The sequence below is a fragment of the Anomaloglossus baeobatrachus genome, chromosome 3, assembly GCF_048569485.1.
Source record: "Anomaloglossus baeobatrachus isolate aAnoBae1 chromosome 3, aAnoBae1.hap1, whole genome shotgun sequence".
Classification (NCBI taxonomy): domain Eukaryota; kingdom Metazoa; phylum Chordata; class Amphibia; order Anura; family Aromobatidae; genus Anomaloglossus; species Anomaloglossus baeobatrachus.
In genome coordinates, this window is record NC_134355.1 from 383,085,051 (window position 1) to 383,107,465 (window position 22,415).

At 44.8% G+C, this 22,415-nt stretch overlaps 1 protein-coding gene across 5 annotated transcripts in view; it reads right to left on the reverse strand.

Moving 5' to 3' along the window:
* MYO6 (myosin VI) overlaps positions 1–22,415 on the reverse strand; it is a 363,126-nt gene that overhangs the window by 20,919 nt on the left and 319,792 nt on the right. For 2 of the 5 annotated variants that reach the window (XM_075340184.1, XM_075340183.1), the window contains exons 29-32: positions 11,005–11,046; positions 10,549–10,578; positions 5,577–5,615; positions 1,568–1,671 (exon numbers count right to left, since the gene is read on the reverse strand). In XM_075340184.1, the coding sequence (XP_075196299.1) occupies positions 1,568–1,671; positions 5,577–5,615; positions 10,549–10,578; positions 11,005–11,046 (215 nt within the window). The remainder of the gene's footprint in view (positions 1–1,567; positions 1,672–5,576; positions 5,616–10,548; positions 10,579–11,004; positions 11,047–22,415) is intronic. The other 3 variants (XM_075340187.1, XM_075340186.1, XM_075340185.1) reach the window with 2 other exon arrangements.

Here is a 22,415-nt window from a genome sequence, read left to right on the forward strand (position 1 = left end):
TGCTCCATCTTTTTATAGTGGCCGCGGCCGGGTACTGAACATCCGCCTCATAATCAAATCAATAGGAGGCTGTCATCAGATCAGACTGCACGAACAACATCACTGTTTTTTGTTTTAACCTTTCATTGCAATTTTGCTTGTGACTGAAAATCGTGATCTCTAAAGTTCATGAAGTGTCAGTCCACTAAAAGGCTCGGTGATGAGAGTGAAAACTGCAAAGCTGCAGAATTTTATTTGTCAGACGTGATGTAAGATTAATTCCCTATAATTGATATCCTATCATCATTTAGAACTACATGAACAACAATTGGCATGGTTGAGCAACCTAATCAACATAGCTTATTAATTATTACTCATCACCCTATAAAACTTCTCGCACCAGTCCTTCAATAGGAGTGATTCAGGCTTATGAGTCATGTTCCTCTACGTGCTCACAGAACACTCTTCCATCCCCTGTAACCCTGGATTATCTTATAAATGTGACCCTGCTATGTACTGTGTAATGGCAGTGTCTGACAGTACAGGGACATGGTCTGATCATACCACAGCTTCTGGATGAGGGAGGAAGTAAAAGAGAGTAAACAGAAATTATAGCACAGGATCACAAATTATACTTTCTTTGAGGTAAAACATTTTTAAAAACAGATAGAGAAATGTTTTACCTCACAAAAAGAATCAGATATGATCCCAAACTGTAATGTCTGTATACTATTTTGCATCCCCTCTGGCTCAGGAGATGTGGTATGATCAGGTAATGTCCCTGTATGGTCAGACACAGCCATTACACAGTACATAGCAGGAATATGTATTTTTCTTTATGCAAATGTAATGTGTTAGCATAAAAAAACATTGGGAAATGTTTATTATGCTAAATCTGCTAGAAATCTGGCATTTTTTGCAAAACAAAAACTTATTTAAGACTTGCATGATATTTATCATAAGGATTGGACAATTCTCGCACTTTCTTTGACAACCGGCCGTTGACTCTGTAAAACTGGCAGGAAAGGGAAATGGTCTGACGTGCCACATTGTTTGCCAAAAATGTGTCCAAAATTGTGCAAATTTTTGACACAAATTTAAGTCAACTAATAGTTGGTATGAACTCAAGACTAGCTAGTCTTAAAATTCGATTTACTAAATTTCAAGAGCCACTATGTTAAATCTGGCAACTTTTAAGACTGCCTAGTCTAAGTTTGCACTGTCTAAGAATTAGACAATATTAATATATATGCCTTTGTCTGTTTACTATAATTTTGTAACTTATTTTATTTATAGTTTGTGTTTGTATGCGTATTAATATAGTAATTTTGTCTTTGTTTTTCTGTAATGAGCAGGTATATATTGAGGTATAATGTTACCCAATAGCTGAAAATCTCCTAAAGACTTTAAAGTTTTAACTTCCAGCAACAGAACTGGGTCATCTGGTCACCTAAATTTCTGTTCTCCAGCAAGATTCTAAAAATTAGGCGCTCCGCACTCTCTCCGCAGCCGACATTTCCGTTTATTAACTGTGCACGCTCTCAATTAGTCTCAGCTTGTGCATTAATAGCTGGTTTTCTTGACTTACCACATGAAGTATTGATTGCATCTCTGAGCTCTGCATATTTCCACTTGCTTAAGTCATACTTCTTGACGCTGGCAGCAGATTTTGTAGCTTGAACTTGCACCCCCCTACAACAAGCACCACACACAAGTTACGTTATGCAACACATGACATTAAATACCAGCTACAAGCGAAGCAATAAAAAGCTTTTAGAAATTACACGAGAATAGAAATCTGCCGGATGGCGGATGCAGAACGCTAACAAATATTTGGTTGTGTGCTCCGAACGGTATATTTTAGCTTTCACTTTTGACAAAATAATAAAACGTGTGATGCACTGGTTGATTTCCTTGTAGGAATACAGAATAGTAAAGACCTTCAATGATCTACAGCAGCAAGAAAAGCAGTCACAGCAGAAGTACTCGGCCGATACATCTAAATTACCAGAATTGCCAGCAGTTAGTCAATTGTTCACTTTTATCGCACACCACTTGGGCATGAACGCCTACTTGGAAAGAAGTGTTTTATATCTATATATATATATATATATATATATATATATATATATATATATATATATATATATAAAACTATGCAATTAGTGTAAAAAAAGACTTTGTAGCAGAATGGAAGTCTTTTTCCAAGGTTAAGCAGACATATCCAGGTAAAGAACGATATGGCACATCTCAGAGCCATGTTCCAGGACAACGCATTTTTGCATTGTTGATCTGTGACCTAAACTTTCGGAAAAAATAGCTTATGTGGTACATAAGGGTTTGTATGTAACATGTGCACCTGGATTACTGAGCAGCCTACTGAGTAAATCTATTTGTAGTTTATGGAGACAACCTTTACGCTCTTTGACTCAATAACATTTCCAAGGCTCCGCTGCCTAATGCATTATTTCACACTGAAGGTTACCAGCTATAAATGCAGTGTACAAAAGGTAACATGAAATTCATGATCCTTTCTTTTCTGGTTGCTACATATTAACATACAACATTCTTCCATTAAGAAGTCGCTGTACACGCACTTCATAGCATGCAAGTAATGGAAATGATGCATCAGCCTTAGAGCTGAATATCAAAGCAAAAGTCCACAATGGTGATTCACTTTGTAAGTATGCTCTGGTTATTTTCAATTGTTTTTAAAAACTTCAGAAAAATAAAAGAAAAACGTCCAGCGCAGTCCTCAGGTTGTAAAATAAAATCCAGAAGTTTATATAGAATAATTCCATTAAAATATAGCAGTCAGCAGTGTAGTAAAGTTGGTCTAATACTGGTATTTGACCAATTTTACTACACTGCTGACCGCTATATTTTAATGGAATTATTCTAAATAAAATTCTGGATTTTATTTTACAACCTGAGGACTGCGCTGGATGTTTTTCTTTTATTTTTCTGAATACATGGCAGCCAAGACTTCCGTGCGCTGCTCCAAACAGGGAGCGGTGAACAGCAGGATCGGTGAGCTGAATTTTCCTTTCTTTTTTTAAAACATTCTTCTCTAAGATATAACATTTCTCCTTGAGGAAAAACTAAGGAAGACTTATTAGTCAGGCAATGCTCCCAGGGATAAAATATGCAAAGAGACTCTCCTCAGAGGATAAGAAAAGGGTCTCTAGTGCCATCTATGGAGGTAGCAGTCATAGAAGTCAATATATACTGTTAGAAGAGACTTACCACAGGACTTAAGACCCCCATACACATTAGACTAATCTTGGCAAAACTCACCAGTAACGATGGGTTCAGTCAATGCTCTCATATGTATGGGGATGTCGGCTAACAAATGGTAAAGAGTGATGTCGATCCGACATGTCCGATTTTGGACTGCCAAGCACTTTATTCACCCGAAAATAAGCCAAAGGCAGAGATCTATGTAAGTCGCTAAGCATGGAAGTGCTCCTGTGTATGAGATAGACTGCTGAAATGGCTTTTGGCTGAACAAAGCATCGTTCACCTGAAGGTCATATGGTGCATATGGCTGGCTTCAGGATACAATGCTTAAATTGTTTTAACCTGAATAAACCCAGTAAAAATTTCTGCCTCTATTCGTAAAGGGAATCTGTCAGCAGCTTTTTGCTATGTAAGCTGAAGAAAGCATGTTGCAAGGGTTAAAACGTAGAACTCAGGGATGCCTTTCTTGTCAAGGTCCAACCTCTTGTTTTCCTGGCAAGGTTGATTAAGCAGCAGGACATATGCAGGACTCATCATTGCTCAGACTACAATGTCATGTGCACGGCAGTCCAGTACGCCTCCTCCTCTGATTGACTCCTCACTGTGAATGCTCAATCTCTACTGAAAGCCTAGTGTGGGAAGGGCAGCTCTCTCAGCTCTGCTAGATGGCTAAATCTAGACATTCTGGCTGTCAGAATAGCTGTTCCCAGTGATCTAAGTGATACATCGGTAATTTCAGAGTTTCTTTGCCTACATCATGCAGCTCTCAGATGAGGTAGCAAAAACCTGCTGACAGATTCCCTTTACGACAGCAGAGCCATTGGTTACTTTTTTAACTATATATTGTTCAACCAATGATTGTTATGACTGATAAGGATTTTAGGTTAAGCTGTAGATGATTTCCCATACTTTGACCTTGAAAAAGCAGTGTGCCTTGCAGCAGCACATCCTCATAAACGTAAGCATACAAATGTATGCCCCTGATAATTTTGCTGTTCTCACCCATTTCATACGGATATCTACAATAAGAGCTCTGTATTTTTCTATCATTATGTATCAGAGAAGTTGATATTAAAGGGAATCACAGGTTTTTGCTAGTTGTAGGCAAAGAGATTCTGAGACTAACCATACTTAACTTAGATTACTGGGTGCAGTTCTGACATTATAAAAGAATTGAGTTTAGCTGAGTTGGGAGAGCTGTCCCGCCCACACCAGGCTCTCAATAGAGATTGTGCATTGACTGTGAGGTGTCAATCACAGCAGGGGGCATGCTGGACAACTTGGCGGGCAACTTCCTAGTCCTCTAATGCTAATCACAGGGTAATAAACCCTTTAGTTTAGGTAAGCAATAGCTCACACACAGATAAGAGACGCACAGTTGTTTTGTCTTTTTTAACTCTTGCAGCATGCTGTCCTCAGCTTACATTGTAAAAGCCTGCTGACAGATTCCTTTTAACTCTTTAAAGAGCTTTGGCAGATGAATTAGGTTATAAAGTGAAACCAGTATCTTCTTCAAACTGAAAAGACCTTTTTTGCTTCTGGTTTCACATTATATCTTAAGACATGTGGCAAGGTAACTCAAAAGGGTATTAAATCCAGTGCCAAAACGCATAGTCTGTACTTTCCTGAATAGATCTAATATTACTATTTTGCTTATCTACTTAAATCAGCCATAGGGTAACTTAAATGACTTCTAGAAAATCAACCACCAGTAGGTGGCACTGGAGAGACCACTTCTATTTCTCTGAAATATTGCAGTGTTTCAGAGTAAAACATAACGCTTTGTGTCAGTATGCATGACAAAGTAAAGGATTCCACCTACGGTAATTCAAAATTTACCGACTATTTTAATTGGAAAATTAACAGCTGGTTTAATTAATTTTTATAGTTGAAGCATGTCAAAATTTGCATTACTGTGTAATTTTTTAACTGGATAGTTATTGTATAACTCTGATAGCGATAGTGTAGCAAGAATGTGACTGACAGAGACAAACATTTACAGAAATGTTTCAAGGACTTTTACATGTAAAAAATAAGTAAGCAATGCACACAAGAAAAAAGGAACCATGTACTTGAACGTCCACCCCACCCCCAGAAAAAAAACCAAAAACATTATTTGTAATTTGTGTTTTTCAAATAAAGTTAATTTTATCAGAAACCATTTTTAATGTTTTTAGATTAAATCATTCACATAGAATTAGAAGCATGCTGCAAAACAACGAACAAATCAAAATAATTTACATATTTCAATAATTAAAAGGAATTACTTCATGTAGAAATCACTAAATTAATAAGTATTAATAAAGTAAATATTATAAATATCTCTAAAACATGTCCCCATTTAAGGTCTCACCAACCTAGACAGAATGTCAGACATTTCTTTGGCCATTTCATCCCTGAAGAAATGGTTAATAAAATAAAAAGTGAATGAAGTAACAACAAAAAAATAAGAAAAACAATCTTAAAATATACCATATATATCTACAGATTAGCTCTTTGCAGTTACAAGTTATTCACAAAAGGTTCCTAATTACTTACAATGAGATTTAGGCTCAGTCAAAACGAGATCTTTGAGCAAAGTTTGGGGATTTTTTCTTACGGCACTCATTTGCTATTCATGTATAGATGAGATCCCGCTGATACTAGTCAGGGATCAGTGGTTGGATCTTCAATGAATATCATTACTCAATTTGCTTATGCTTGTACCAACCACATGATAGTGAAAATCAGGGATGAGGATAGAAACTAATTGGACTCTTCCAGCTATCCAAAATCCTTTTTTTGGGCGATCTTTTGGTCTCTTTAAAGGGTTATAGGAGATTAAAATAAAATGTAAAAAGGAAAGCAGAAAGATTCCCCAATTTTATGGGCAGTCATAAAATATACAAGTAATGTGAAATATACTTTAGCTAAGATATTAAGCGTAATTCCGAGTTGGAAAATCTAATTGACCAAAAGGGCATGTGTCATAACCATACATGGAAGCCATGGCCAGCCAAGTATTCCAGTGACAGCAGAGGAAGTGTACTTCAATAGGGCGGACACTTACGGTAGGTGAATGGCTGAGCATGTAATGCGTGGACTTTTCAGGTGCCCCACTGTGGGAACCGGTCACAAACTGGAGATATGGCAGTGAGCTGTGAAGGACTAGTTGGCACACTGGAATTCGTGAATGGCCCAATATTAGACTGGGAAGAATTTGTACAAAGTATTCCTCCATTCTTTACTATTGTTTTAAATGGAGTTCAAGGCCCGTCATTACTCCTAAGAAATGCCTGACTGGTTTTTGTGATGAAAAAGCCATCAGGAGATTCAGAGGCACATACTTTCGTAAAAGGTTATTTAAAGGCAAGTAAAAAGGTCATCACTTTATCAGTGAAATCTGACGTGATTGTATTTTATTCAGGACTGAGACAAATATGAACAGATCAGCTAAATCCAGTACTAGAACAAGCCAAGTATAAAAACTGCCAATGGAGCTCATAGCTACCAATGCCACCATTTTTATATAAACCTTAAAGTTGGAGTATCATTGCTTAAAATTTCTGTTAAATCAGGTTTTCTGCATGAGGGCCCATGTGACTGATTTTATTATTATTACTATGGAATTAATATTTATTCATAGAGAACTATTGATTCTAGTGCTGTATATAATTTTAAACATTTAGTAAAAATGCTTGAAAAAGCAATTTATTCTATAGAATATGAAAATATATTCTATTTCTGTAGATTTATTTTTAATATAAAGTACTGGTCCTGCGACCCCCACAATTACTCACTGGCTTTGCATCTATGCAGGAGCCACTAAATAAATAAATATATATATATATATATATATATATATATATATAAAAAAATGTGTGACGCCCTGGCAAAACCAGGTAGTCACAACAGTGTACATCCTCCTTGTTACCACCAAAAAACCCACACTCAGGTACATCAGCCATTAAACCCTAGCCACCCCCTCGTGATAATAAGGACACACCAGTGGGCGGGATCAGGCGGTTGAGAACGCCCACCTAGGGCTCCTGAGGAGTCAGAGGCGGGAAAACAACAGTTAAGTGGAGGAGGTGAAGGAGAACAGTTGAGTTTTGACAGCTGAAGTGAAGCGGAGACTGTGCAGTGTAGTCAGAGGTAGTAGCCCTTGGACTACCCGGCTAGGTGGCAGACAGTGAACAGGGCCACAGGCGACGGAGATCCTGTCGCGGGAGAGCTAAAGTGGACCGGGGCAGGGTTGTAGCCCGCCGGTGCCGACAGCAGGAATCCGGTCCGGAGGCCATGCACAGTCGGGGTGCCTGGACCCTAGGGCGAGGAAGGTTGCAAGCCCCTCTCCAGCTGGGGACAAGGTTCCAGACTTTGTCCCGTTAACTGCCCAGATAGAGCGAAACGGAAGCCCAACGCGGGGGATAAGGTGTCCACCAAAACCCACTGAGATCCCAAGGGTCAGCTTTCGTGGGCCACAGCTCCCAACACACAAAGAATCGGGAGTGAACTTCTCCGTTCCAAGCAAAGTCGTCCAAAAGGAAAAACAAACACAAAGTGCAGGAGGAAGGGAAAACTGTTCATTAACCTGGGTGCGGGACCCGAATGCACACTCCAAAGGCAGCTGGCCACTGACAACTTGGTTTACTACTGGACTTGTGTGAAATTACTGAACTGTGAGTACACCATTGTCCCCCGGTCCAGCCCAGCGCGCCACCACCAGCAGCCATCACTCCCGTGTTCAGACCGCGGGCTCCAGGATTACACCTCCCCTACCCGTGGATGGGATCCCACCTTGCTGCCCCGCTCCATCAGCCCCGGGCGCCCCATCACCAGGCAGCGGTGGTGCCACCATCCCTCACCGCAACCCACGGGTGGCGTCACAGACACAACACCTCCCTTGTAAATATCCCCTTTCCGACGGTTGTGAGGACGGGCGGCCGTGCGAGCCAGGGTCCGGTCACCACTTGAGCCGCAGCAGCGAACCCGGATCTGAGCAGGCCCCCGAGTGAAGCGGCAGCGGCCCCCACCCGCAACATATATATATATATATATATATAAAAGAAGTGTGTGCATGCTCCAGGTTATTGGTGCTCTGCACTAATCTTGCTTTAGCTGCTATCACAACAAATGATTTAAATGAGAAACTGTGGAAAGAAAAGTGCAATAGGGTCTTACCCCAAAAAGGGAGGAAGATATGTAATAAAAACACACTCACCTATAATGGTTGTGCCAGTCACAACCACTATACAGGCATATATAAGATCCAGGTCCAGGCAGCAGTCCCAAAGTTGGCTGATAACAGAGAGTGATAGAAGAAGGGTCTTAATTCCGCGCCAAGGACTCAATGGATCCAGGAAGAGATTAATGCTTCTTTAATAACATGCACAAGTCTACGCGTTTCTGGAGACACAGCTCCCTTCATCAAGATATTGGCAAGAGAACATCAAATCACTTCTCAAAGAGATTTGATGTTCTCTTGCCAATATCCTGATGAAGGGAGCTGTGTCTCCAGAAACGCGTAGACTTGTGCATGTTATTAAAGAAGCATTAATCTCTTCCTGGATCCATTGAGTCCTTGGCGCAGAATTAAGACCCTTCTTCTATCACTCTCTGTTATCAACAAATGATTTAAAAGGAGTTTTAAAGGCATGAAGAATAGAAAAAAAGATATTCTGTCTCTCCCTATAATGAGACCCCAAACCCTGATATCTTTATTGTGCTGTTCTAGCTCCTCTTCAGCCCTTGCAGCGATCCCTGTGATCTCTTCTTTTTACACTCTGAGCTTCTTGACAGCTCTCACTCTGTCTATGGACTACATTTCCCAAGAGGCAGTCTGCTCTGACTTCTCTATCATAGTGGTATCTATCCCACAACTCCCTCACGCCTTCCCTCAGTCCTCACCCACTCCATCTACAAAGCAGTATTCTGAGACTCCTACAAAGTCTCAAGATGGAGAAATTGTTTCGCCCTCTTAACATTCCTCCCACATAACCCAATATGTGCAACCCTTCAGAATCTACTGCAGTCAATAATGTTACAGATAATACTACTGGTGCCGCTGGCACCACAAAGGCTCAGTGTACTGTAGGGCAGTATATAACAATGTATTCATTCATTCTAATATAACCCAACACTAAATTTACTAGATAAAATAATTACTATTCTTCTCTGTGGAGCCTATACCTCCTTTATAGCTTCTGTTCTTCCAGCCTTCCTAACAAACGTCTCAAGGATCACAGGTCATGTCCACCACCATGACGTCACCATGCAGAGCACGCCAGCTCAGCGCCATTTCTGGAATGCAGGTCTATGCTTATCTTGCAGGCTACATTCCATTCAAAGCACAGACTGGAAATCTCTATACTCTGTGCTTTGAACAGACTGTTACAGGAAGTAAGGAACCACCACTTGACATCTCAAGAAACAGAGCAGAATTGTAAAAGTAAGTAAACTGTTCAGGAACAGAGCAACATTTTAATTGAATGTACATTACTTTAAATGGATTTGTCACCAAATTCAAAAATAGAAACCACATACAGTATTGAACAGGTTGCTTAGACCTGATGAGGTTGGTGCACTTACTCGGAAAAATCATCTCACAATGGCAGTATAATTTAAATGAGCATAAATGAGTCTAGGTGTAGCTCACTGATCATTCTGCATTGGGACAAATATTGTGACAGATAAAGTCTCCTCTTTAACCGCAGGAATGCCACAGTTGCTATTGACTGTTGAATTTAAAAGGGTTATGCGGGACTTTGCTTATTTTTTGTTATGGGGTTAAAAACTTACAGGCAAGTAGTTGCTTGGCACCAATCTCCGCTGACTCCGAGTGGTCACGGACCACACCTGCCAGCGATTCTGCTGTTTCATTTGACCTCACGACAACAGAGCAGCTCTTCCTCTTACGGTCTGCTCTATTGACAGGGCGTCATTGCCGACATTATGTTGATTGAAAGGCATCTCTGCTGAATGTAGGGAGTCGACTCATCAACAGAGCAGAGCAGAAGTGAAGAAGCAGCTCTGTCAACGTAATGTCACCAAAAGCCACAGAATAGCCGGCAGAAGTAGTCTGTGACTTCTCCGAGCCAGCAGAGATTGGCGCCAGGCAGAACCGTCAGGTAGACCCATGAGTTCTTAGCACCATAACAAAAAAATAAGCAAAGTCCTGGATTACCTGCATAACAGGTTAAATTGTGTCTTGGCTGTGATGTCAGGCGCTATTGTGATGATCTACAACAGAAATATCAAATCTTAATAGATACAGTAAATACACAATGCACAGGCAATATAAGAAAATATTTTTGGCCAAAGTAATACAGTGGGGTCAAATGAAAAACATACATTGTCATTTTGGTCTTTCCTCCACCAGCCCTGAAAACAGAAGACAAGCTAGATTAGTTTAAATGTGTCATTGACCCAATTTTTGCAATCTCAGATTTGATAATTCCCTTCATGTGTCTTCGCTGCTTTGATTCAATATATAATGATCTCTGCTGGAACTCGGCAAAAGGATTATATTTTCCGGTTGACTTTAATCTTTTCAAGTCTTTTACAGGATAACATGATTAGCGAAAATAAAATTAGCAATAATTAAAAAACCCTTTCTTTAATAATTATTTCCAGAACCCCCTACAAAGCCTTTAATGTGAAAAGACCTTTGTGAATTCCCTAATTGCCTATTCAATTTAATGGATTTTTTTTCTTTTTTATTTCTTTTAAATTTCCATTTTATGTTGAAATCACACATGCAGGTCTCAGATGATTAAACATTTCATGTGTGTACGACACATCTCTTACTTGGAATTTGTCGGAGAGGGCACAGTGAGGTCTGGTTTTATGCTGCAGAAATAAAGATTAAGTTGTGTATTGTTAAAGTAGATATACAGGATCAGAAGATACAGGTGCTGAACACATAATGCAAGAGTCTAACACGGGGTCATTTAACAAAATCGGCCCTAACGAAGAGGGTCATCAGACATGTTTGCATGGATTTGGCAAAACATGTTTAAAAGAAAAAATAAATAAATAAATAAATATATATATATATATATACATATATATACATATATATATCTAATATATAAAGCTGAGTGTATACGTTTAGTATGTGTGTTAAAGGAATCCGCACCGTCGATATATAATCACAAAATTTCACACAGCCACCTCATTTGACTCAGTGAATGACATAGACTACGTTTTGAGGGGAAATTTTAACCCCATGCTTTACAGTTATTTGCCCAAAAAACCCACTTACTTACTGTTTGGATGTGTGAGGTAAAATATTGGTTGTTTTCAGTTATCCTGGAAATTTATTAGGTGTCCTATAGCAACCAATCACAGGTCTGCTTCAATTTTGCTACAGGTCATTAATAGAAACCCTGATTGGTCGTATAAGACACCTTATGACTCAGTTAATATGATTTCGGTGGTGAGAGGGGGAGTGGGAGAGAAAGACAGGGAGAGTGGGAGAAGGGAGGTTGGGAGAGAAAGAGAGCATGGGAAAGAGGGAGAGTGGGAGAGAGGGAGAGTGACGTGTGGCAGAGAGGGAGAGTAGCGAGTGGCAGAGAGGGAGAGTGGCGAGTGACAGAGAAGGAGAGTGGCGAGTGACAGAGAGGGGGAGTGGCGAGTGACAGAGAGGGAGAGTGGCAAGTGACAGAGAGGGAGAGTGGCAAGTGACAGAGAGGGAGAGTGGCAAGTGACAGAGAGGGAGAGTGGCGAGTGACAGAGAGGGAGAGTGGCGAGTGACAGAGAGGGAGAGTGGCGACTGACAGAGAGGGAGAGTGGCGAGTGACAGAGAGGGAGAGTGGCGAGTGACAGAGAGGGAGAGTGGCGAGTGACAGAGAGGGAGAGTGGCGAGTGACAGAGAGGGAGAGTGGCGAGTGACAGAGAGGGAGAGTGGCAAGTGACAGACAGGAAGAGTGGCGAGTGACAGAGAGGGAGAGTGGCGAGTGACAGAGAGGGAGAGTGGCAAGTGACAGAGAGGGAGAGTGACAGAGAGGGAGAGTGGCGAGTGACAGAGAGGGAGAGTGGCAAGTGACAGAGAGTGAGAGTGGCGAGTGACAGAGAGGGAGAGTGGCGAGTGACAGAGAGGGAGAGTGGCGAGTGACAGAGAGGGAGAGTGGCGAGTGACAGAGAGGGAGAGTGGCGAGTGACAGAGAGGGAGAGTGGTGAGTGACAGAGAGGGAGAGTAGGAGAGAGATGTGGGAGAGAGAGATTGGGAGAGAAAGAGAGAGAGAGACTTTAGTCAATATCCCGGGCAATGCCGGGTACTACAGCCAGTGTGTATATAAATATGTGTATATATGAATAATAAAGTGTAATGTAAAGGATTTAAGACACATTCTAGAACAGATCATACATTCATTAATACAGATACAGCAATTTGCTTACTAAAATTTTTATGACGGTCCATAGGGTAAGAGCCATGTGAAATGGCTGTTGCTTTAGGACTGGATAAAATACTACACATTTCAATTTGACGTTTCTGGAATTCAAACTATGGAATAGATGATGTGACAGATTTTGCATAGAATTCACTAGTTCACATATTTAATCAACAACAGAAGGGTGGAACAGGAGGACTGAAGAGTAGACGGAACATATGGGACACTCCGCTTGTTATTTGCATGGAGTGACTCACTGCAGAAAGCCAAGAGAACTTCTGAGCAGCAAATCTGCACCAAATTGTGCAGTTTTTAGTGTAGATATTCCTGTGGAAAACAATTGTTTTAAAAACAAAAACTAAAAAAATTAAAAAACAAAACAATATACCTCCTGCCCTCATAGCAATGTTGCCTAGTACCTCAACAAACTTTAAAGACCATGTTGTATACATAACAGCCAGTCAGAACGCTATTAAAGTGTGGCCACGGAACAACCAGGGGAGCAGAGTAACTTTTTGTTGCATTTGCAGCTCTAGCTGCTTTTTATTTATTTTTTATTCTAAGGGAATCTGTCACTATTTTTTTGACAGCTATTCTGAAAGCATCATAATGTAAAAGCTGAGACTCCAATTCCAGCGATGTATGACTTATTGGGCTACTTGCTATAGTTTTGATAAAATCACTGTTATCATCAGAAGGTTTTTACTAGATGACTAGTAAACCTTTTCTCATGTAGTCCTCCATACTCAAGAGTTCTGTATACCCCCGCCATCACCACTAATTGGCAGTTTTCTGCCTATGCACAGTGTACACAGACAGCTGTCAATCAGTGGTGTGGGCGGGTTATACAGAGAACTGGTAGATCTGCAGCAGATAAAAGAGTGATTTTATCAAAACTAAGGCGAATAGTAAAATAAGTGATACATTGCTGGAATCAGGTTCTCTGCCTTTATATCATCCTGCTCTCAGATAGGGTAGCAAACCTGCTGTTAATGTCCCCTGTTATATGAGTCGCCATTCCATTGGAGTAACTTATTTTTGATCATGTATTTTATATGTAATTGCTATAGATGTGATATTTATTTTCTAATATTGGCTATTTGTGTACAATTCTTTAAAGGTTCTGTGTTGTTTATAGTAGTGCTTATCCACCTGTTTATGCAGATTCTGGTGATGGCATACCAAATACACAGTATTATATATATACATTTGCTTCTATTGTGTAACGTGCACCAATCCCCAGGATTTTTCTATATAACCTAAAGCCAGTGCTATACTGGCACTATCATGCTGACTCTATACATGCCTTTAGTTGTCAGCTAAGATGTATAGGTTTTGAAGAGCAGGCGAGTAAAAGTTGGTAAAATGAACAGCTTTTTGATTCGCAGCAGCTGCCGATCAGCTAATAGCTGGGGTGGATTTTGATAGTAATTCCAGCTCCCTTGCCTGTTCGTCCGCCCCCTATCTGTTGTTTATGCTAATTCTATCATAGAAGTGTTTAACTAAGTGGCTAGAAGGACCTATGCTGATGTCATACCCTTGTGACCAGAAGGGGTGGGGCCTCAGCCAACATAGCTGATACCAGGAAGCAACATTATTTTTCTTTTGACGAAGGCTCCACCCCTTCTGGTCACATGGTATGACATCAGCAAAGGTCCTTCTAAGCATGTAGTAAAACGCTTCTATAATAGAATTAGCATAAATAACAGATAGGGGGAGGATAGACAAGTAGGGGGGTGGGAACCACTATCAAAACCCACCCTAGCTAGTAGCTGATCGGCAGCTGCTGCCAATCAAAAAGCTGCTTATTTACAAACTTTTACTTGCTTGTGTTTCAAAACCCATACATCCGACCTGACCACTAAAGATATATAGAATCAGCATGATAGTGGCAGTATGGCACTGGCTTTAAGTTAAATAGGAAAATCCCAGTGATTGGTGCGCTTTAACGTATCAGTATGTCACACTGATGCAATATATCCGTATAAGAAATTTTGGGGACAGAATGATTGCAAATGCGACAGTCCTGTCCCCATTTATACTAGAAAATATCTCCTGTTTAAAAGGGTAATAAGTTACTGATAACGTTGAGTATTACACCGGCATAAAAATGAAATCGCCTGGCAATTGAGCACTGTGCTTGTTCTTCAGATAATTGCCCGTATGTAAACACAAGCAGATAATTGGGAATTATTGACTTGTGTAAAAGAGCCATTACATTGAAATACTCTTTATTTTTCCGTTTTGTCCTTACACAATTAGCTGTTTTCGTTCTGGCAAATCTCACTCTCAGTAACTCGTTTTGTATATGTTCCCTTTCCCAAGGAGAAAGCACTAGGAGGAAACGGCTGGGTAGTGAAACGGTTAACATAAATGTGAACTGTACTTGGGTTTACATCTTCGGCTTTGCACAGCTCTGTTATCTCTGAAGGGCAGATATTTGCTTTACAAATGGCTAGTGTTTTAGCTTAATATATGCATGCCACAAATTAGGATAAGTCCTGAAAATGAGTTTATAGTAGAATTCTATTTATAAATGGTTGGAGACTTGTAAAGGAAAAAGACTTTGTTCTTTGAATTCCAGTGACCTTGTTTTAAGTTAAAGCTGCATCTGCCAACATGTATTTCTTTCAGGTCTCATATCCCCTGGGAAGAGATTAGTTCTCTCACACATGAATTGCATTTAATAAACCACTATCTGTGTAGAACACATACGTCATATTAGAAAGTACTGAGCGCAGCATTAGAAGCTACAAGCTGCGCAGGATACACATCACTCCCAAACTTATAATGAACTGCAGATCTCTTCATTCAAAAAGTTGCTAATGAGGCGCAGGCAAATTAGGAGCTATAAATATTAATGCTTTTCTAATCGACTTTCGCCTTGCTGCATCATCAGCAAGCCATAAACAAGAGGTATTAATATCCACACGGCTCTCCCTGGCATTATCTGTTTGATGAGGTCGATTTACCAACTGGTAAGAATAGCTCGAAATAATAGGGTCAGACACCGCTTACGTGTGTATTACTTTCTTATCAAGATACCGCTAAGCTTTATAGCGTCTATTCTGTGTTTAATGGACATTAAAACACCTGCAAAGAAGAAGCGGGCTCAGGTTTTGTAAGAGGAGTTCACATTATACTTATGAGACCTTAAAAAAGGATGCGTCTGAAAAAAAAAAATATAAAAAAACAAAAGTAAGAACAAATAAAATCTGACAATTAACCCTGGTCTTGATTGACTTTAACCTTAAAGGGAATCCATCAGCACATTTGAGCTTTATAACCTAGTAATATGGGCATACAGGTTATAGATTGATGAAACAAGTCCTAACTGTATGTCTCATATCAGTTGCCTTGTTGTGGAAAAGTAGGATTTTTGTGTACTCACCGTAAAATCTCTTTCTCTGAGTCTTCATTGGGGGACACAGGACCATGGGTTATGCTGCTGTCACTAGGAGGCTGACACTAAGTAAACATAAAAAAGTTAGCTCCTCCCTAGCAGCATACACCCCGAGCCGGAGGCGGGCTCAGATCAGTTGGTGCACAAGCAGTAGGAGGAGTACCAGAATCACCATACATAAACACAAGTTGTAACTAAAACAATGCAGCCGTGCAAACAAGAGGTCTATGAACATAAGACCACTGAAAAAATAGCCGGCAAATGCAATTGAATCAACCAAAAAACCAAGCAGGGTGGGTGCTGTGTCCCCCAATGAAGACTCAGAGAAAGAGATTTTACGGTGAGTACACAAAAATCCTACTTTCTCTATCGTTTCATTGGGGGACACAGGACCATGGGACGTCCAAAAGCAGTCCCTGGGTGGGAATACCGAAAAACCCGCAGAGGAAGAAAAACAACAACCTCCCTCGGCGGGCTTGCACTATAATTGAATGCTGCCACCCTATTACAGGTGTGCAACTGCTGCCTGCAAGACCTTTCTCCCAAAAATAGCATCTGCCGATGCTTGGGTGTGAACCTGGTAGAACCTAGTAAAGGTGTGCAGGCTAGACCAGGTGGCGGCCTTGCAGACCTGGTCGGCCGACGCCTGATGCCTAATCACCCAAGAGGCTCCCACTGCGCGGGTAGAGTGCGCCTTTACCCCCCGCGGCGGAGACTTGCCCCGAATCCGATAGGCCTCTGATATGGCGGAACGGATCCATCTGGCAATTGTGGCCTTGGATGCCGATTCACCCTTCTTGGGACCAGAAGGGAGAACAAACAGACCATCTGACTTACGGAACGGCGCGGTTCTGGAGACATAAATTCTAAGTGCACGCACTAGGTCCAGGGTGTGCAAGGACCTCTCCAAGCTGTGAGAGGGGCCAGGACAGAAGGACGGAAGGACGATTTCCTCGTTAAGATGGAACGGGGAGACCACCTTTGGGAGAAAAGCGGGATCTGGCCGGAGAACCGCTTTGTCCTGGTGAAAAATCAAAAAGGGGGAACGACAAGAGAGAGCTGCCAGCTCTGACGTCCTGCGAATAGAAGTGATGGCAACAAGAAACACCACCTTCCATGACAGGTGAGAAAGGGAAGATTCTCGCAAGGGCTCGAATGGGGAGCCCTGAAGTGACCCTAGGACTAGATTAAGGTCTCACGGTTCTAGAGGCCGCCGGTACGGCGGTGCCAGGTGGGCAACTCCCTGGATGAAGGTCTTAACCTGTGAACGAGCGGCCAGTGGCTTCTGAAACAGGATTGATAACGCCGATATCTGGCCCTTTAGTGTTGCGAGCGAGAGACCCGCATCTAGGCCTGACTGCAAGAATGCCAATAGGGAAGGAAGGGAGAAGGCGAGAGGAGAAGAAATATTCTGCTCTTCACACCACCTGAAGGAAACCTTCCACGTGCGGTGGTAAATCTTTGATGAAGATGGCTTCCTGGCCCTAATCATTGTCTGAATCACTCTTGAGGAAAAACCAGCCTTAGCTAGAACCCAGGATTCAATGGCCAGGCCGTCAAATTTAGGACCTGTGAGTTCTGATGGAAGAGAGGCCCCTGCTGCAGGAGATCTGGACGGTCTGGAAGGCGCCACGGAGCGTCTGCGAGGAGCTGAGTTAGTTCCGCGAACCATGCTCGCCTGGGCCAGTCCGGAGCCACTAGGATGACCGGTATCCCTTCCGCCTTGATCTTCTTGAGGACCCTCGGAATTAGAGGGAGCGGAGGGAAGATGTACGGGAGACTGAACTGGCTCCATGACAGGGTGAGGGCGTCGACTCCTAAAGCCAAGCGGTCGCGGCACCGTGCTACAAAGTGCGGAACCTGACGGTTGAACCGGGAGGCCATTAGGTCCACGTCCGGAACTCCCCATCTGTCGCAGATCTGGTTGAAGACTTCCCGGTTGAGGGACCATTCTCCGGAGGCGAGGCCTTCCCTGCTGAGGAAGTCCGCCGCCCAATTGTCCACGCCTGGGATGTGTACCGCTGAGATCAGGGAGTGATGACACTCGGACCAGTGCAAGATCTTCTTGACTTCTCGCATCGCCCCGACACTTCTTGTGCCGCCTTGGTGGTTGATGTACGCCACCGCCGTCGCATTGTCCGACTGGATCCTGACCGGGCAACCCTGTACGAGGTGCCGAAACTGCTGCAAGGCTAGCCGGATGGCTCTTATCTCCAAAATGTTGATCTGGAGGCAACTCTCTCTCGGTGACCATCGGCCCTGCGCTGTGTGATGTCGAAACACTGCTCCCCAGCCCTGGAGACTGGCGTCGGTGGTCACTATCTTCCAGTGGAGCGGGAGGAAAGACCTCCCTGATTCGAGGTTGCGCTGATTGAGCCACCAACGGAGGGAGTGGCGGGTCTCCGGCGAAAGATGAAACCTGCGGTCCAGAGAAAAGGGAGATCTGTCCCACTTCTTCAGCAAGGCCAGCTGGAGGGGTCGGAGATGGAACTGTGCAAAGGGTACCGCTTCCATCGCCGCCACCATACGACCGAGGACTCGCATGCCGAACCTGATGGACACTTGGCGCTGACGCCGGAGAGCGCGGAGTCCTCGTTGTAGGGAGGAGATCTTCTCCTGTGTGAGGAAAACTCGCCCTTGGATGGTATCGAATACCATGCCTAAAAAGGTGATCCGACGGGCCGGGATCAGAGAGGACTTCTTCCGATTTATCAGCCACCCTAACCGTGAAAGGGTGTCGATCGTGACCTGAACCCCAAGACGACAGTCCTCGAAGGAAGAGCCCTTTATCAACATATCGTCCAAGTACGGGATGACCATGACACCCCTGGCATGCAGGACGGACATGGCAGCAGCCATGATCTTCGTAAAGACCCTGGGTGCGGATGCGAGGCCGAAGGGAAGAGCCGTGAACTGGAAGTGATCTTCCGCTATCGCAAAGCGGAGGAACTGTTGGTGAGAGGTGGCTATCGGGACGTGAAGATAGGCGTCTTGAATATCCAGCGATGCCAGGAATTCGCCTACCTCCATGGACGCGATGACGGACCGGAGTGACTCCATTCGAAACGGCCGAGGTCTCACCGACCTGTTCAGAAGCTTTAGGTCGAGGACGGGACGGACAGAGCCGTCCTTTTTGGGGACCACGAAAAGGTTGGAATAGAACCCCTTGAAACGCTCTGCGGGAGGGACTGGTACCACGACTCCGGTTCGGAGGAGGGAGTCTATGGAGTGAAAGAACGCGCGAGCCCGCGCGGTAGACTCGGGAGGGCTAGATAGGAAAAAACATCTCGGTGGCTTTGCCTCGAATTCTATTTTGTAGCCTGATGTGATGATCTCTCTGACCCAGGCATCGGCGGTCAGGGGGATCCACACATGCTGAAAACGAGACAGACGCCCTCCCACAAGTCTGGCGCTGTTGCGCGCCGACCGCGAGTCACTTGGATAAACGATGGCGGTAACCGGAAGAGGATCTCGTGGACTGGCGGGGGCGTGAACGCCAGGCGGGATTGGTCTTGAATGACGGGGTCTTCCTGTCTCTCGGAGGAGAGCGGCTTTTCCGCGGCTGGGGATTGGAGCTGAAGCTGCGAAAGGGCCGGAAACGAGCGGTGGAGCGCTGATTCTGGAAGCGCTTGGGACGCAATTGGGGGAGAGATGTACTCTTTCCTCCCGTTGCATCGGAGATCAGCTGGTCCAGCCTATCTCCGAAGAGACGCTCCCCTAGGAAGGGCAGGGAAGTTAGTGACTTCTTAGATGCCGCATCCGCGTTCCAGGACCGGAGCCAAAGGGCTCGACGGATGGCCACATTGTTGCTGGCGGCCTGGGTCGCGCAACTTGCAGACGCCAGGGCTGCATTGAGCAAGTACTCACCCGCGAGGGAAATCTGCGAGGCGATGGGAACCAGGTCCGGATTGGCAGGAATGGCGCGGAGACCGCAGCGTAGCGTGTCCGCCCAGGACATCAGGGCCTTCGCAACCCAAACCGAGGCGAAGGCCGGAGAGAGGGATGAGCCCGCTGCCTCGAAGGCGGAACGGGCCAACCTGTCAATAGTACGGTCCGTAGGGTCTTTGAGAGACGTACCGTTAGTGAGTGGAAGGACTGTGTGAGAAGACAGGCGGGAGATTGGGGGGTCGACCACAGGGGAACCTGCCCAATCCTTTCTAAGACCCTCAGGAAAGGGATAATGCAAATCGATGGACTTACCGCTGGTAAATACCCTGTCCGGCTGTTGCCTGTGGCTGCGCAGTAACTCAGCGAATTCTGGATGTCCGCTGAATGTGTTCTGGGCTCGCTTCACCCGCTTAAAGGAGATCTGGGTGCTCTGGGAGGAGACTGGGTCCACCTGTATCTTCAAGGTCTGGTTTACTGCTTCTATCAGGCTATTTACCATGTGCCGGATATCGGCCGCCTGCTCTGAGTCCTGCAGGGGTACCGCATCGGAATCATCCTCGGAGCAGTCAGAAGCCTCCCTGGAGGACTGACGGTCTGGACCTGGGGATGAAGGTGAAACCTGGGAAGAGTCTGAGGACGAGACCTGGCGGGTCCGTTTCTGAGCAGCAGAGGAGGACCCTGCAATGGGGCTCACCTGCTCCGGAGGCAATTGCGCCGGGTCTGCGGGAATCTGGGCGAGCGTCGGCAGCAGGCGTAGAGCTTGCGCGGTGGTCCGAGAAGCCTCAGAGAGGAAATCTACAGACTGGGACAGGGACGCTAGCCAGTCGGGGGGGGGCGGGACGCAGGGCCCTGCAGCATATGGCGCTGTGGCGTCTGCGGTATCAGAAACGTCGGCCGCGGAGTTCTGCGGAGGCTGCGCGTCTGTAGAACAGACGGAGCATAGTGGGGCGTCCTGACCCTGGGAAAATTTGGAGCTGCAGGAGGAGCATGCAAAAAATAGTGCAAAGGGGGCCTGCTTGGATTGGGTGGGCTTAGCCTTAGGCATGGTGCAAACAGGTACTCTCCCTGGTGGCTGCTAGGAAGGAGACAGGAGAGGGTTAACTCGTCCCTAAACTCAGAGAATGCTACCTAGTGAGGGCTACTCCTTAGGAGCAGAGCTTACCCAGGTCCTGCGTGCTGCCCACCAGTCCAGAAGTGGAGTCCAGGAATGAGCTGGCCAGAAAACTCAGAACGCCGGCGTGCTGCAGCCTCAGGGGACCAGAGGCAGGCTAAAATGGAGAGGGGACGCTGGAGGAGGCTGGGGGAGGAGCAGGATTCCGGAGCGAAAAAAACAGGAGGATTCACAGCCCCCACCATCAGCCAGGAGGCAGAGCAGTGGGAGGTACAGAGGGAGACGACCGGCGGCCAATAGCGCTGCAGGGGGCATGGCTAGGACGCAGGAGCGACTAGGCCGAGACCGGGGACTAAATTTATGGAGAGGGCCGGGGGAAAGAGCAGGGAAGTCGGTCCTACCTGCAATCGGCGGCGCCGGCTCAGCGATGGATGCGGTGCAGGCAGGGCTCCCTGCCCTGCCTGTGAACAGCGCTGCTCGTCCAGGAAGGCTCCGGGGGAGAGCGTGCTGAAGGCAGGGTAGTGGACATCATGATGGGGGTAGACAGCCCCCTATCACACACGCTGCGGAGGATCCATCCCTGCTGTACTCCCCTGTACGCCCTTTGGGGTGATACCTCAGGGCGAATCAGGGGTGCCCACAAAACAACCTGCCCACACGCGCACCCCCGGGAGTGGTACCACGGGGACGGGCGGGGGAGAGGGCCCCGAAGTCTCAAGCCCCTGCGACCCTGGGGAGCGGTACCCACGGGGCTGCGGAGAATGAGTGAAGCGAATACCTGCAGAGAAGAAGACGACAGGTATGAGAGTGATGAGCGGCGCCGAAATAAAAGAAAAAAGCGCAAAAAAATACATGGCTGAGGGGGGCCGAGACGGCCCACATCAGCCTCCTACGACACTAAGCTAAAAACTGATCTGAGCCCGCCTCCGGCTCGGGGTGTATGCTGCTAGGGAGGAGCTAACTTTTTTATGTTTACTTAGTGTCAGCCTCCTAGTGACAGCAGCATAACCCATGGTCCTGTGTCCCCCAATGAAACGATAGAGAAAATCATCTTCTATCACTTTATGTACATGAGCTCTTCCAGGCTATGGAGCGGATGCACTGCCTCCATGCTTCATTAGATTAGCTATCTCTTCCCATTAGCGTCGCTGTGTCCCAGTGACGTCTGATTCTTGTCCTGAGATTACGCACCTACAATTTCCGATGTTACACTTTATTGTTTGTCCTCCTATGGGCACGTGCTTCCCGTTCCTTTTGCGCAAGCCTCAGAGATCACTGTAACTTACACTCTCAGTAGCAGTGATCTTCGCCACCGGCGTAGAAGTAACGTGAAGCCTATGCCCATAGGAGGACAGAACAATAAAGTGTAACATCAGAAATTGCAGTGTGCAGGCGCGTGATCTCGAGGAGATAGCTAAACTAC